Source organism: Mirounga angustirostris, unplaced genomic scaffold (genome assembly GCF_029215605.1).
Source record: "Mirounga angustirostris isolate CCGP_5_RB_7025 unplaced genomic scaffold, mMirAng1.0.hap1 SCAF_17, whole genome shotgun sequence".
Lineage (NCBI taxonomy): Eukaryota > Metazoa > Chordata > Mammalia > Carnivora > Phocidae > Mirounga > Mirounga angustirostris.
The window spans coordinates 44552267-44565949 of NW_026991725.1; the positions used below are offsets into that span (position 1 = coordinate 44552267).

A 13683-nucleotide genomic window follows, 5' to 3' on the forward strand; every position below is an offset into this window, starting at 1 on the left:
AGGGGGAGCTCTGTGCCCAGCACTGGTTATCAATTACAGACCCACCAGGAAGAGAGGCACCTCGCAGGTGGGTACCGCTTTACTAACCCGGCTCCGGGACGGAAGTTTTCCTGCTGCCCCGGCAACAGCCCAGCCAATGAGAGATGGTCACAGCCCAGCCAATGAGAGACAGCCACAGCTCAGCCAATGAGAGATGGTCACAGCCCAGCCAATGAGAGAGGGTCACAGCCCAGCCAATGAGAGACCAACACAGTCCCCTCCTTCCGCTATTTATTTATATTTGATAACATGGGCATAAAATAGAAATGTATACAAATCAAATAGGTTATTGTTTATGTACATCAGTTGAATTGACTCGCATTTAGTTGATCAACCAGTAACAGACTAAACCTGAAATAGTTCTTAGTTTGATAGTCTCAAGTAGAAAACAGTATTTAAGCTACAAGGGAATACACACAGTAATATAACCATTCTTGTTCGTTCAGAGCCATTACTATTGACAAACATTGTAGATTTTGGTGCCACTTCTGCAAATACGTTGAATCTTCTGTTGTCTAGTTTTTATTTAGCTCACTGTTGATGTGAATAATCTATTATCTGACCTGTTTTCAATAACTGAGGTTATCCAGGTGTCATGCCTATAACCCCTTTCCTCTAAAAAAGAGCCTCCTCTCCCTGTTCTCCAGACTTGCCCCTGGTTCTGCCAAGCCTGCTTATCCTGGGTTGCAATTCTCTGCTGTTCCTGAATAACCCCATCTTTGATAGTAAAATAACTGACAGTTTTATTTTTAAGGTTAAAAGAGCCCATCTTTAAAATAAATCTCTCTCTCCAGGTATGTATCCTGTCATCTCCTTCCTGGGAGAACTCCAAAATACAGGGAGCAAAGCGGACTCAAATCACTAGGGAGACGGATGCTAATTGACAATCACGTGTATGAGAATTAATAAAAGAAAACCTCACTTGATGGAGACGGAGGCCAGAAGGGGGAGCTCTCTCGCCCTACCGCCCAAAGGACCTATTTCCCCTCACCCAATCCCAGGATGTGATGGCGGCCCGGTCCCGCCCCTCAGCGCCTCACCCAATCCCAGGGCGTCCTAGCGGCCCGGTCCCGCCCCTCAGCGCCTCACCCAATCCCAGGGCGTCCTGGCGGCCCGGTCCCGCCCCTTCCACGCCTCACCTAATCACTGTGCTTCCCCGCTGGTGGCTTTTCCCTGGCCTGAGGCAGTCCGCGGACGTGCCTCGTTGAACATGGAGGCTCTGCTGAAGCGGGAGCTGGGCTGCGACTTCGTCAAGGCTACGGGTCACTCGGGGGGCGGGTGCATTAGTCAGGGCCAGAGTTACGACACGGACAGAGGACGCGTTTTTGTGAAAGTGAACTCCAAGGCGGAGGTCAGGGCCGCCGTAGGCCGGGCCGGGGTGGGAGGGTGGTGGTCGGCGATTGGGGTCTGGGTGGGGCTTCAAGTCCGGGTCTGGAGTCCTGGTGTGGAGTCTGGGGGGTCCGAGGTCCGGGATTCGGGGTCCGGGATCGGCGTGAGGGTCGAGATTCAGGACGGGGTCTGGGGTCCTGGTGTGGAGTCTGGGGGGTCCGAGGTCCGGGATTCGGGGTCCGGGATCGGCGTGAGGGTCGAGATTCAGGACGGGGTCTGGGGTCCTGGTGTGGAGTCTGGGGGGTCCGAGGTCCGGGATTCGGGGTCCGGGATCGGCGTGAGGGTCGAGATTCAGGACGGGGTCTGGGGTCCGGGATTCGGGGTCCGGGATCGGCGTGAGGGTCGAGATTCAGGACGGGGTCTGGGGTCCGGGATTCGGGGTCCGGGATCGGCGTGAGGGTCGAGATTCAGGACGGGGTCTGGGGTCCTGGTGTGGAGTCTGGGGGGTCCGAGGTCCGGGATTCGGGGTCCGGGATCGGCGTGAGGGTCGAGATTCAGGACGGGGTCTGGGGTCCTGGTGTGGAGTCTGGGGGGTCCGAGGTCCGGGATTCGGGGTCCGGGATCGGCGTGAGGGTCGAGATTCGGGACGGGGTCTGGGGTCCTGGTGTGGAGTCTGGGGGGTCCGAGGTCCGGGATTCGGGGTCCGGGATCGGCGTGAGGGTCGAGATTCGGGACGGGGTCTGGGGTCCTGGTGTGGAGTCTGCGGGGTCCGAGGTCCGGGATTCGGGGTCCGGGATCGGCGTGAGGGTCGAGATTCGGGACGGGGTCTGGGGTCCTGGTGTGGAGTCTGGGGGGTCCGAGGTCCGGGATTCGGGGTCCGGGATCGGCGTGAGGGTCGAGATTCGGGACGGGGTCTGGGGTCCTGGTGTGGAGTCTGGGGGGTCCGAGGTCCGGGATTCGGGGTCCGGGATCGGCGTGAGGGTCGAGATTCGGGACGGGGTCTGGGGTCCTGGTGTGGAGTCTGGGGGGTCCGAGGTCCGGGATTCGGGGTCCGGGATCGGCGTGAGGGTCGAGATTCGGGACGGGGTCTGGGGTCCTGGTGTGGAGTCTGGGGGGTCCGAGGTCCGGGATTCGGGGTCCGGGATCGGCGTGAGGGTCGAGATTCGGGACGGGGTCTGGGGTCCTGGTGTGGAGTCTGGGGGGTCCGAGGTCCGGGATTCGGGGTCCGGGATCGGCGTGAGGGTCGACATTCGGGACGGGGTCTGGGGTCCTGGTGTGGAGTCTGCGGGGTCCGAGGTCCGGGATTCGGGGTCCGGGATCGGCGTGAGGGTCGAGATTCAGGACGGGGTCTGGGGTCCTGGTGTGGAGTCTGGGGGGTCCGAGGTCCGGGATTCGGGGTCCGGGATCGGCGTGAGGGTCGAGATTCAGGACGGGGTCTGGGGTCCGGGATTCGGGGTCCGGGATCGGCGTGAGGGTCGAGATTCAGGACGGGGTCTGGGGTCCTGGTGTGGAGTCTGCGGGGTCCGAGGTCCGGGATTCGGGGTCCGGGATCGGCGTGAGGGTCGAGATTCAGGACGGGGTCTGGGGTCCTGGTGTGGAGTCTGGGGGGTCCGAGGTCCGGGATTCGGGGTCCGGGATCGGCGTGAGGGTCGAGATTCGGGACGGGGTCTGGGGTCCTGGTGTGGAGTGGGGGGTCCGAAGTCCGGGATTCCGGGTCTGGGGTGGAAGTGCTCAAGGCCCGGGCTGGGGTCCGCACAGCAGGGCCAGAGGGCAGTGGCACTTGCTGACCCCCTTGCCCTTCAGGCTGTGTCTGGGCGTTCCTGGGGTCGCGTACCCAGGGTGAGCCGTGTGAACCCCAGGGAGGGTAGCGGACCTCTGGGCGGCCCTCTCGGGACCCCTGCGCCCAAGTATGTGCCCCGCTGCAGTGTGGACGGTGGCTCCGGGGATGGCTTTCCAGTGATGGATGTGGCCGCTACTTTGAGAAATCCCTTGCTTGGGGGGTTCTGAACAGGGTCTGGTAGTAGCAGCCTCTTGTTCTGGGGTTTATTTGAACTTGCAGAGATCAAAATCCTTTCTGGATGATTGAAAATAATTTAGCCGCTGCCTTTGTGAGTTTGGGCCACTGGAGCACAGAGCGGGCAGTGTAGGCAGCCGACCTTTATTTCTCGGTTCTGGGAGCTGAGAGCCCACTTCTGTGATGGGAAGGCCACTTCTCCCTGTGCTTTCAGTGTCAGAGGGAGCTCTGGCAAGGGAGCTCCCTAGGGTCTCTTCTGTCAGAGCACCAATCCCATTAAGAGGGCTCTAGCCCTTGGAGCCTAATCACCTCTGAACAGGGTCACACTGGGGGATAGGTTTTGACAGAGGAATTGGGGAGGGGGCACCAGCTTCAGCCCACTGTAGCCACCCACTCCAGAAAATTCCATTTGTACGTGAACTTTTTCCCAAGGTCCCTGTAGAAAGCAGGTGAACCTCACTGCAGAAGCCGCACTTCCTCCTGGTTGCTGGTGTCACTTCTGGGCCCAGTTGGGGTGGGTCACCCCGATGTTAGCCGAAGGCCCCGGCTGGCTCCAGGAGACAGTGAGCAGTTGGCGGTGTGTTGTTTCAGATACGGCCGAAAGACTGACCCCAGTACCAAGTCCTCACGTCACACACCTGGCGTGCTTTTATTCTTTCTCTAGAAAGCATTCTTGGAGTTGTTTTCATTTTCTTCCCAGATGTGAATCCCACCTTCCGTGATAGGGGATGATCTCTTTCTGAATCACTGCTGTTCTCTCAAGACCCACCTTCGTGCTCTGTTCTGCAGAGATCAGCTGCAGGTCCTGCCGCACAGCCCTTTTGTAGGAATCTGTCTGCATTTGTGCTTGGGCTTAGCTCGGGCAGCCCTTATGCAGTCGTGCTGCCCCTCCTTACGTTCTTGCAGGGCTTCTCTGTTTTCTGGTTTTGTTTTCCCATATATGTGGCATTTGCCCTTTTCCTGTTTGTATTTCCACCTTCGCTGGCATTTGTTATAATTCAGAATGGGTATTAATTACAGGGGAAAGCAAATACTTTCCAGTGATTAAAATGGGCCCACTTAGTGACACTTCCTGAGCATTGTTCTTGAGCTGCTATGTGTTCAGGTTCTTACTTTTTCTTTTGTCATCAAAGTCAATTTTCTTTTTTTTTTTAATTAAGATTTAATTTTTAAGTCATCTCTACACCCAACGTGGGGCTGGAACTCACAACCTCAAGATCAAGAGCTGCCCGTTCTACCGACTGAGCTGGCCAGGTGCCCCAAAGTCCATTTTCTTTTTGCTAATCTTTCTCCCCTAAGTTCCTTCTGGTCCTTTGGCAGATAGTTCTGAACATGTAATTTTCTAGCTTTCTGTGGAAAATACTGTGTGAGTCATGCAGACGTATTGGCTGTAGCGTAAACATTGGCTGGTTGTATGAAAACAGGACTTTCTTTTATGCTTTACCTTGTAGGAAGTGAAAATATCTTCCGTACTTCTAGGAGAAGACTACCTGATTGCTTTTCCTTTTCTTTCTCACCCCACTTGAATTGACCTGCTCTAAAGATTATTCTTATCTGTCTTGCATACTTACGGTTGGTTCCTCTCCTCCTCCTCCCTTAAGCTCTAGATCTTTTTTGTAGCACTGTGCCACACCTGCTGCCCACTTCTCCCTCACTCTCCTCCACAGAGCAGCAGACATTTCTGTGAAGTTCCTCGCCACCTCTCCCCCCATGCTTACTTATGATGATCTTATTCTACTCCTCACTTTCCTTTTCACGACCAGTGCTCTAGTACAAAGTAGCCGGAAGGCGGTTGTTTTCCTTCATCTCCTAAAGAGAATGTTCAGAAAATGCTCAAGGCGCAGTTCTTATCTTCCTCCTCAGTGAGGTCAGCTCTCCAAGGTAGTATAATAATGATGATGTTTATAAACTGTTCAGAATGGGCTACGTAAGTGTTAGCTGCCAGCTCGGTTGCTCACGGCAGCGAGCCTGTGAGCTTGGTACTGTTATTAACCCCATTTTTACAGGTGAGGGAGCAGGCACAGAGAACTTAAGCACCTTGCCCTAGGTCATAGAGTCAGTCCTGAGAATAAGTAGAGGAAGGTCCCTGGCAGCACTTCATAGTAGACCCACACTGGAAGCCCAGCTGTCTGTCAGTACACGGGGCGAGCCAATTCTGGAACACTCACACAGGGGAGCTCTGTGCAGCAGTGGGAATAAACTCTGACTGTTGATGCACCAGCATAACAAAGCCAGTGGGACAAAGAAGCCAGAAGCCTCTGCGTGTACAAGGACAAAGCAGACGTGACACATCTGTGGGGAGGGGGATGTGAATGGCTGGGAGCAGAGGAGCCTCCGGGCAACAGTGTCCTGTCTGTGTCCAGGGGGCAGTCATGCAATGTGCAGACTTTGTGAAAATTGGAGTCAGATGCTCCCACTGTGCCTTTTTCTGCTCATACTTCTGTAGCATTTTGACTTAAAAAAAAAAGGTGCTACTTTAAAGGGAGTAGCTACTGAGTCTGGGAAGTTAGGGAAGATTTTTCTGAGAAGTCAGAACATAATAAGTTGAAATCTGAAGCATGATGAGGAAGGGTCTGACTTGGCAAAAGGTGGGGGTGGTGTTCCAAGCAGAAGCACCCCTACACGTGGGTGTAGGACCCCCCTACACGTGGCTTCGATCTGTGAGGAGCTAGAAGAAGGCTGTAGCCCAGGAGCACGGGGATGTGTACGCGCATGCTGGCGTGTGAACACGTGTGCATGGTGGTGTAGGACTGGAGCCCAGGGCAGGGACCCCAGGCGAGCGTAGAAGGTGGGCAGGGCCAGACCTGTGGGGCTGTCACACAGGTTGCTAGCTTGGGGCGTGTTCCAGGCTGGGATTTGCCCTTGGTAAGGGTCCCTGCCCTGGTGAGCAAGGAGATGAGGTGAAGGACGGTCGCTGCAGTCTGGGGGAGCAAGGACTTTGGGGGGAGGTTGGAAATGGTGGTTAAGATGGGATGGTTTCCCGTACAAGGTCGGAGGTGCCCTCGAACCTGGTGAGAGGTGACCCCAGGTGCCTGGCATGTGGAGGTGGAGGGCCAGGTGGGACAGGACTGTGGCTGAGGTGCCATCTGGGGAGGGCCCACGGACGCAGTCCAGCTCTGCACCAGACGTTTGGTGGAATAATGGAGGCCTTCCAGTTCCCTCTCTGGAGAGACTCAACAAGAGTGTAGAAGGGGGTCCAGAACAAGAAAGTGCTATCCCTCTTACTCCTGGGCAGCTTCAGTGCATAATCCACTCTGCCCGAAAGCAGGAGAAGTGGCCTGCGTCTGTTGAGTCTGCAGTCAGGATAGCCTTGGCTTAAAATTGTAATGCTTGAGAAAACATGTCTACGTAGACTCTTTCCAGAAGTAATCTTGCTCTCCCTTCTCTCCCCACTCCTCTGTTATTTTTCGGAAAGGCCAAAAGAATGTTTGAAGGTGAGATGGCAAGTTTAACTGCAATCCTGAGAACAGACACCGTGAAAGTGCCCAAGCCCATCAAGGTCCTTGATGCCCCAGGAGGCGGCAGCATGCTCGTGATGGAGCACTTGGACATGCGGTATCTGAGCAGGTCTGTCTGGGCACCTTCTCCGCCTCTTTGCTTGGCTTTGTTTCTCTTTTTTTTAAAGCATTTTTTGAGTCTTTGGACTTTTTTTTTTTAAGATTTTATTTATTTATTTGAGCAAGAGAGAAAGAGACAGCACGGGGGGGAGGGCAGAGGCAGAGGGAGAAGCAGAGTCCCCGCTGAGCAGGGAGCCTGCCGTGGGACCCTGAGATCATGACCTGAGCTGAAGGCAGTCGCTTCACCAGCTGAGCCCCTAGGCACCCCATGGCTTTATTTTTCTTCTGAGTGGTTTCTTCATACCTGAAAGCTTGCATCTAGGGTGTAATTTTGAGGAACCCGTGACCCCACACATCACGGGTGCTGCAGAATGAGTGATATGCTCCACACGCCGAGGGCAAACGGGGAAGGAATCTCCCAAGGGGAGATGCTGACAAGGAACCCAGCTGCCAGGGAAAGGCTGGGAAAGAGCATCAGACAACCAGGGCCCTTCATCTCCCCTTTGCTTCACCGAAGCCGACTGTATATCCCCTTGACCTGCTTTCCGTGGCCTGAGACTGTGCTGGAGGCTGTGACCCCACGATTGTGTGCCAAACACTTGGCTGACGCTCTTTATTTCACAGCCATGCTGCCAAGCTTGGAACCCAGCTTGCAGACCTACACCTAGACAACAAGAGGCTTGGGGAGACACTCCAGAAGGAGGCCGGCACCGTGGGTATGCGGCTGTGTGGGTGTGAGGGCCCCTCGAAGACATTTGGCTGGCGTGGGCACGAGGGTGGGGTCTGTGTTGTTGATTCCCAAGGAGAGCAGTGTCAACCCCACGGCTAGGGGTATGGCGGACTCAGTGAATGAGGCTCTGTACCGTAACACAGTGCGTTTGGAAGAAGTAGTATTTCTGGACTGGAAACCCCGTCCTGTTATGGTTCCTTTAACCCGTCCTTCCCCAGAAGAAAGCCTCACAGAGTTACTCTGGCTTTCTGTATGGTGCCTTTTCTCTTGAGACAGCCACACGGGAGGCACAGCATGGTGGCCCTCACGTCCAGCCTTCGTAGAGCTTAGTGTGGTGTTGGCATTGAGAGTGCCTTCTGGTATTTTCATCCTTTCACATTTGATAATCCGCGTGCAGCCCTGGGGTCACTGTGTGAGCGGGATAGCTGACGCACCAGGAGCAGACAACCGAGAATCTACTGTGCCAGACAGATCTGTCAGGCTCCATCCCGCCCCTTCCAAGCCCACGTAGTTCAGGCCTTTGGGATTTGCTGAGTGTGGGGGAGCCGCAGGGAATGCAAAGGAGGCCATTTCAAATCGGTTGTTCTTCACAAATGGCCAGGGCTCAGCTGGCCTCCAAGAGCCATCCTTTCCTGATGGGTCACGGGGTGAGCTGTTTTCCTCCCTTTTTGGATGCAGTGTTGTCGCTCCTCTGAGCATCCTCCGGTGCCTCTCCTGGGCAGTGTGGGTGTCTTGCATCGTTGAGTCTAGTGGAACAGGCTCTGGTCCTGGGTCCTGAGGGTCTATGGAGACCAGGGCCCTTGTTTATCTCTGGATGAAGACATGAGGTAAAGGGCACACCAAGGACAGGCCTCGAAGCTGCCCTGAGCTCCAAGAGCAGCCTGAGGGAGTGTGGGACTAGTTGTCTTTCTTGTCTTCCTTTTGCCTACAAGGGAAAGGAGGCGGGCAGGTGGAACGGCCCTTCGTGGACCAGTTTGGGTTTGACGTGGTGACGTGCTGTGGATACCTCCCCCAGGTGAGCGACGCCAGCACTTTGCCTTCCGCATTCCAGCCAGGTCGGCTGCTCAGGGAAGGAACCACCTCTCCCTTACTTATGAAATTTAGTAAAAGTCTTTGCACCCTTTTTCTCTTTGCTAATTTTTTTTTTTTAAAGATTTTATTTTATTTATTTATTTGAGACAGAGAGAATGAGATACAGAGAGCATGAGAGGGAGGAGGGTCAGAGGCAGAAGCAGACTCCCCGCTGAGCAGGGAGCCCGATGCGGGACTCGATCCTGGGACTCCAGGATCATGACCTGAGCCGAAGGCAGTCGCTTAACCAACTGAGCCACCCAGGCGCCCCTCTCTTTGCTAATTTTTAAGAGGCTGACGTGAGGTTTACCCACCTCACGTGCTAGATAAGCTCAGAGAAACAGGACCAACGAGTCAGGATGCTGGATTTCAAGGTGTGTAAAAATCAGAGTTAAGAAAAATTTACTTCCTCCTAAATCCTCAAAGATAGCATGATGCAAGTGGATTGTACCGTTCAGTTTTATGATTTTGCGGTTAGCTCCCTGGGAATTTGGGCCCCGGGGCTCCACTCGATGCCCAGCGAACGCTGAGTGGGGAGGGTGGTGGCTTCTCAGAGGAGGCGTACTTAGTGAGCTGGGAAACTTCCAGGGATTCCTAGTGGGCACAGTAGGCACTATGCAGGTTTTGGACTGTGGGGAGAGGCTGTCCAGGAACCTGCTCGGGGTGGCGAGTGGCTGAAGGCTGGGGTTCCCGGTCCCACCTGCTCCACGCAGCTCTGGGGTGTTTCAGCTGGCTCTGCTCCTTCCTCGCCTGCCTGTAGCCCGCCCCGTGTGCGTACAGACACCTGTGTGTGTGCGTGCATGCCTATGGGAGGGCTTCTCCGTAATCATGCGGTATTTGCTGCCCCGAACTCTGGTATGTGTGTGTTGCTTCCCTCCTGATGGTCAGCGTCTCGACGGTCTCCTTGAAGCAGGCTTCACATGACTCCTCATGTTCTCACTCTGGGGAGGGCAGTGCTGGCTGCTTGGGTGGGGGCTGAAGTGGGGTCCTTGGGGCCAGGTGGATGGTCAGAAATGAGCCACGGGTTGGGGAAGGCCAATCAGCTCTGAGCTCTGTGCTCCCAGGTGAGTACAGGTAGAAAGACTGTCCTAGAGCTCTTCAGAGTGGTCTCTGTTGCTCTGCACTGGGAGGGTCCCCTGCTTCTTGGACAGGGTCTGAGGTCCCAGCCTGTCCATGAGACACCGTCTGCCTTGTCAGCTGCACACCTTCCACAACCTACCCTTGTGGTTGTGCCCCTCCGCTTTGGGCTTCTTCCTTCGGCTCTGGCATTTTCCTCTGTCCACGCAGGTGAACGACTGGCAGGAGGACTGGGTTACCTTCTATGCCCGGCAGCGCATTCAGCCCCAGATGGACATGGTGGAGAAGGGGTCTGGGGACAGGGAGGCCCGGGAGCTCTGGTCTGCTCTGCAGGTGAGAGGAACCTCGCCAGGCCCTGCAAGCCTGACAGGGGAGGCCCTGAGACAGTGTGGCCACCTGTGGCCCAGGTCTGGACAGGAGGTGGGCTGGGCCAGCCAGGGGGTGGCTGTCGGTGTCCCTCCACCCCAGCTGAGCTGTGTGTGTCCGTGCGCATCTGAGCGCCACACTCCACTGGGGCGGTTGGGCCACACTCAGAAAAGCATCTGCATCCCTCCCACACGTGTTGGGTACTTTGCTGAGAATCGTTTCCTACCCTGCAGCTGAAGATCCCTGACCTGTTTCGTGACCTGGACATCGTCCCAGCCCTGCTCCATGGAGACCTCTGGGGAGGAAACGTAGCAGAGGACTCCTCTGGGCCCATCATTTTTGATCCGGCATCTTTCTACGGCCACTCGGAATACGAGCTGGCAATAGCCGGCATGTTTGGGGGCTTCAGCCGCTCCTTCTACTCCGCCTACCACAGTGCGATCCCCAAGGCCCCTGGGTTTGAGTCACGCCTGCAGCTCTATCAGCTCTTCCACTATTTGAACCACTGGAATCATTTTGGATCAGGGTATAGAGGGTCCTCCCTGAATATCATGAGGAATCTCATCAAATGAGCTTCCGTGCTCCGGAGGGGGCCTCAGGCTCAGGTGCACCAGGTCCTAGCCAGACACCTGTGGCCAGCGCCTCCCGTCCCCCACATTCCTGTCCATCAGGGCTTCTTCCCCGACTTGTCACACTAACTTTGTCCTCCTGAGGTTGTACATTTCCTTAGACTTCATAGCTGGATAAAACCAGCTCTTTGTGGGTGGGCCCCGTCAAAACACTGCTGCCCAGAGGCTGAGCAGGGAAGTGGCCGGTGTGCCAGGCGCTGCCGAGGACACATTCCCCTGGTGGCTCCTCCCGTGTCATCTCCAGGAGCGACTCTGATGTTCGGGAAGATGCTTCTCGATGGGTTAGACGTGGGCGTAGACATGAAGCCAGTACTGAGGACAGCTTCTAATGCCCAGTTTCAACTGAGCACATTCCCTTTCTTTCTGTGCCCCCTCCGCCCTGCTGCAGGCCGACCAGTCTGGAAGCTGATTCTGGGAGTGACCAAACTGCTAGTCTTGGGTAAATTTAGGAGCCACTGAATCCCTCCTTCTGGCACCCCATCTTGTTTGCCGTTTTCAAGCTTGTGAGTTACTCCTTTTTATAAAAAAGTGCTAAACCAGTGGCTTTCCCTTCCTCGTCTTAACAGTGATGGGGAATATTAGTGAATGGAGTTGATGCTGAGAAAGTCTTTTGCATAAACATTTGAATAAACTTTCATTGATTTCAATGATGTACAAGACTGTGTATTTCCTTCATTTGCGTCGTAATTCAATGTTTATCTTAGGTATTTGCCAAGAAACCTTTGTAATGTATTGTGACAATAAACAGGTACAGCTGTGGTTTCTTAAAAGCAGTTTTCTTTCGGGCGCCTGGGTGGCTCAGTTGGTTAAGCGACTGCCTTCGGCTCAGGTCATGATCCTGGAGTCCCGGGATCGAGTCCCGCATCGGGCTCCCTGCTCGGCAGGGAGTCTGCTTCTCCCTCTGATCCTCCTCCCTCTCATGCTCTCTGTCTCTCATTCTCTCTGTCTCAAATAAATAAATAAAATCTTAAAAAAAAAAAAGTTTTCTTGACTGTACAATAAGAGAATAGCACAGAGTTTCCAAAGAGGGACAGGTGTAGCCTGAGGACTGCTTCTGTCTGACTGGGTGAGGCTTGACTGCTACTGTGGGCCGCTCCAGGAGGCCTGGTGGACAGTGGACAGTAGAGAGAGGTCCTGGGAGGCTCCTCCTGGGCGCTGTGCCATCAGTGAGTGTGTGGCCAGGGCCCCACGCAGGACACAGTATCAGCGGTGTGGCAGGTGCTTGGCAGACGGGCGGTATATCAGTGTCTCCTGGCTTTGGTGGAGGTGCAGGACTCGTCAGCTTTCTAAACTTGGCAGTTTGTACAATTGCTCATGCTAAAATACCAACTTTTGTACCTAATTTTGTATCCATAATTTTTTATATGTGTATATATTTTTATATAAAGAGTTGTCAAGGGATGCCTGGGTGGCTCCGTCAGTGAATGTCTGCCTTCGGCTCAGGTCATGATCCCGGGGTCCTGGGATCGAGCCCCGCATCGGGCTCCCTGCTCCGCGGGAAGCCAGCTTCTCCCTCTCCCGCTCCCTCTGCTTGTGTTCCCTCTCTCGCTGTGTCTGTCAAATAAATAAAAGGACAAAAAGTTGTCAAAGTTGTATAACCTGCAGACCCAGAGGCCCGGGAACCTGCCCAGAGCTGTTGGGGGGTTGCCCTGTTCCGTGAAAGCCCGTCTGCACACGTCATCCCGGTACAGAGATCACAGTGTTTCCTGGGTGTCTGGGCTGACTGGGAAGCAGAGCGGACGGAGTTCTGATTTGGAACCGTACTTCGAAAGGACAGCTGTGGCACGGTGTCCTGGCGGCAGCCTGCCTCCTGTCCTCGCAGGGCGGCCTGCTGGCCTCTGGAGTAGCGGGAAGATTTGGCTGGACACACAGGCTGAGCTCCGGACTCAGCTCCTCGACCCCTTGGCTGTGAGACGTTGGAGCCCTTCAGGGGCTCCCGTGAGCACCCCAAGAGCTGCCGGAGGCAGGGGCCCGGGGGCGGGCCATCCCTGGGGCGGTCGTACTTCTTACCGAAATGGGAATATTGTATCCCAACTCCTCATGGTCTGCCCCTGCCAGAGTACCACCCTTTCCACAGAAGGAAGTCCTCAGATACCCGAACTTGACCTTCCCACCCCAAAGCTTATGCTCACCCTTTTGATGAGAGTGGCCCCGAAACCTTGGTGTCTCTACCTGAAACAGGACGCCAGTGCCCTCGGGGTCAGAGACCTCACTGCACCCTCCGAGCGCTTGATGTGGTTTCAGGCCTGTGTTCCGTGTCTAGGGGTCTCAGCCGGCTGTGCCCTCCCGGTTTTTGCCCTGTATGGGATCTTGAGTGCAGGGGTGCGTGATCCCCCTCAGTTTATCATTACCACAGTTCCTGTGTCTCAGGTTTTCATCTCCCTTTGTCCCCACATCCTGCTCACTTTCCCTCCTCCAAATCTAACTGAAGCGCTGGGAAATCCTACAACCAATGGGGTCTAGCGTGTATGTCCAGGACTTGGGTTTTGAGATCTCTTTTAGGCTCATTCTAGGCTCCAACTGCAGGGCAGAGATTGGGGAGGGAACTCCTGTAGAAGAGGGTGTGATCCTGGGCTGCCCCGAACAGGAGAGTGGGGTTCCTTGCGGGTTCTGAGCGGGCTGCGTCTCGCTGGGCAGAGCCCCTGTGCCAGGGGGTCCAGGCGGCTGGGGGGCCTCCTGTTCACTCTGCAGGACGGTGCTGGTGGGATGCCTATACTCTATGGAGGCAGGTAGGACTCTGTTATGGGATGGTATTCGGCAGGCTTTGGGATTCAGAGGGAATCAGAGTTACAGCCAAAATAAGGGAGGAAAATGCAAGTTTGGAAATAAGTTCAAGTTGCTACAGAGAGCAGCGGGTAACACTTTGCTCCA

At 55.1% G+C, this 13683-nt stretch overlaps 1 protein-coding gene across 1 annotated transcript; it reads left to right on the forward strand.

Moving 5' to 3' along the window:
• Positions 1–1190: 1190 nt before the first annotated feature.
• Positions 1191–11289, forward strand: FN3KRP (fructosamine 3 kinase related protein). The gene is made up of 6 exons (XM_045888206.3): positions 1191–1390; positions 6798–6949; positions 7564–7655; positions 8602–8684; positions 10028–10150; positions 10417–11289. Exons 1-6 carry the CDS (start codon positions 1250–1252, stop codon positions 10753–10755), a joined length of 930 nt encoding a protein of 309 aa, XP_045744162.1. The 5' UTR covers positions 1191–1249; the 3' UTR covers positions 10756–11289.
• The last annotated feature ends 2394 nt before the right edge of the window (positions 11290–13683 follow it).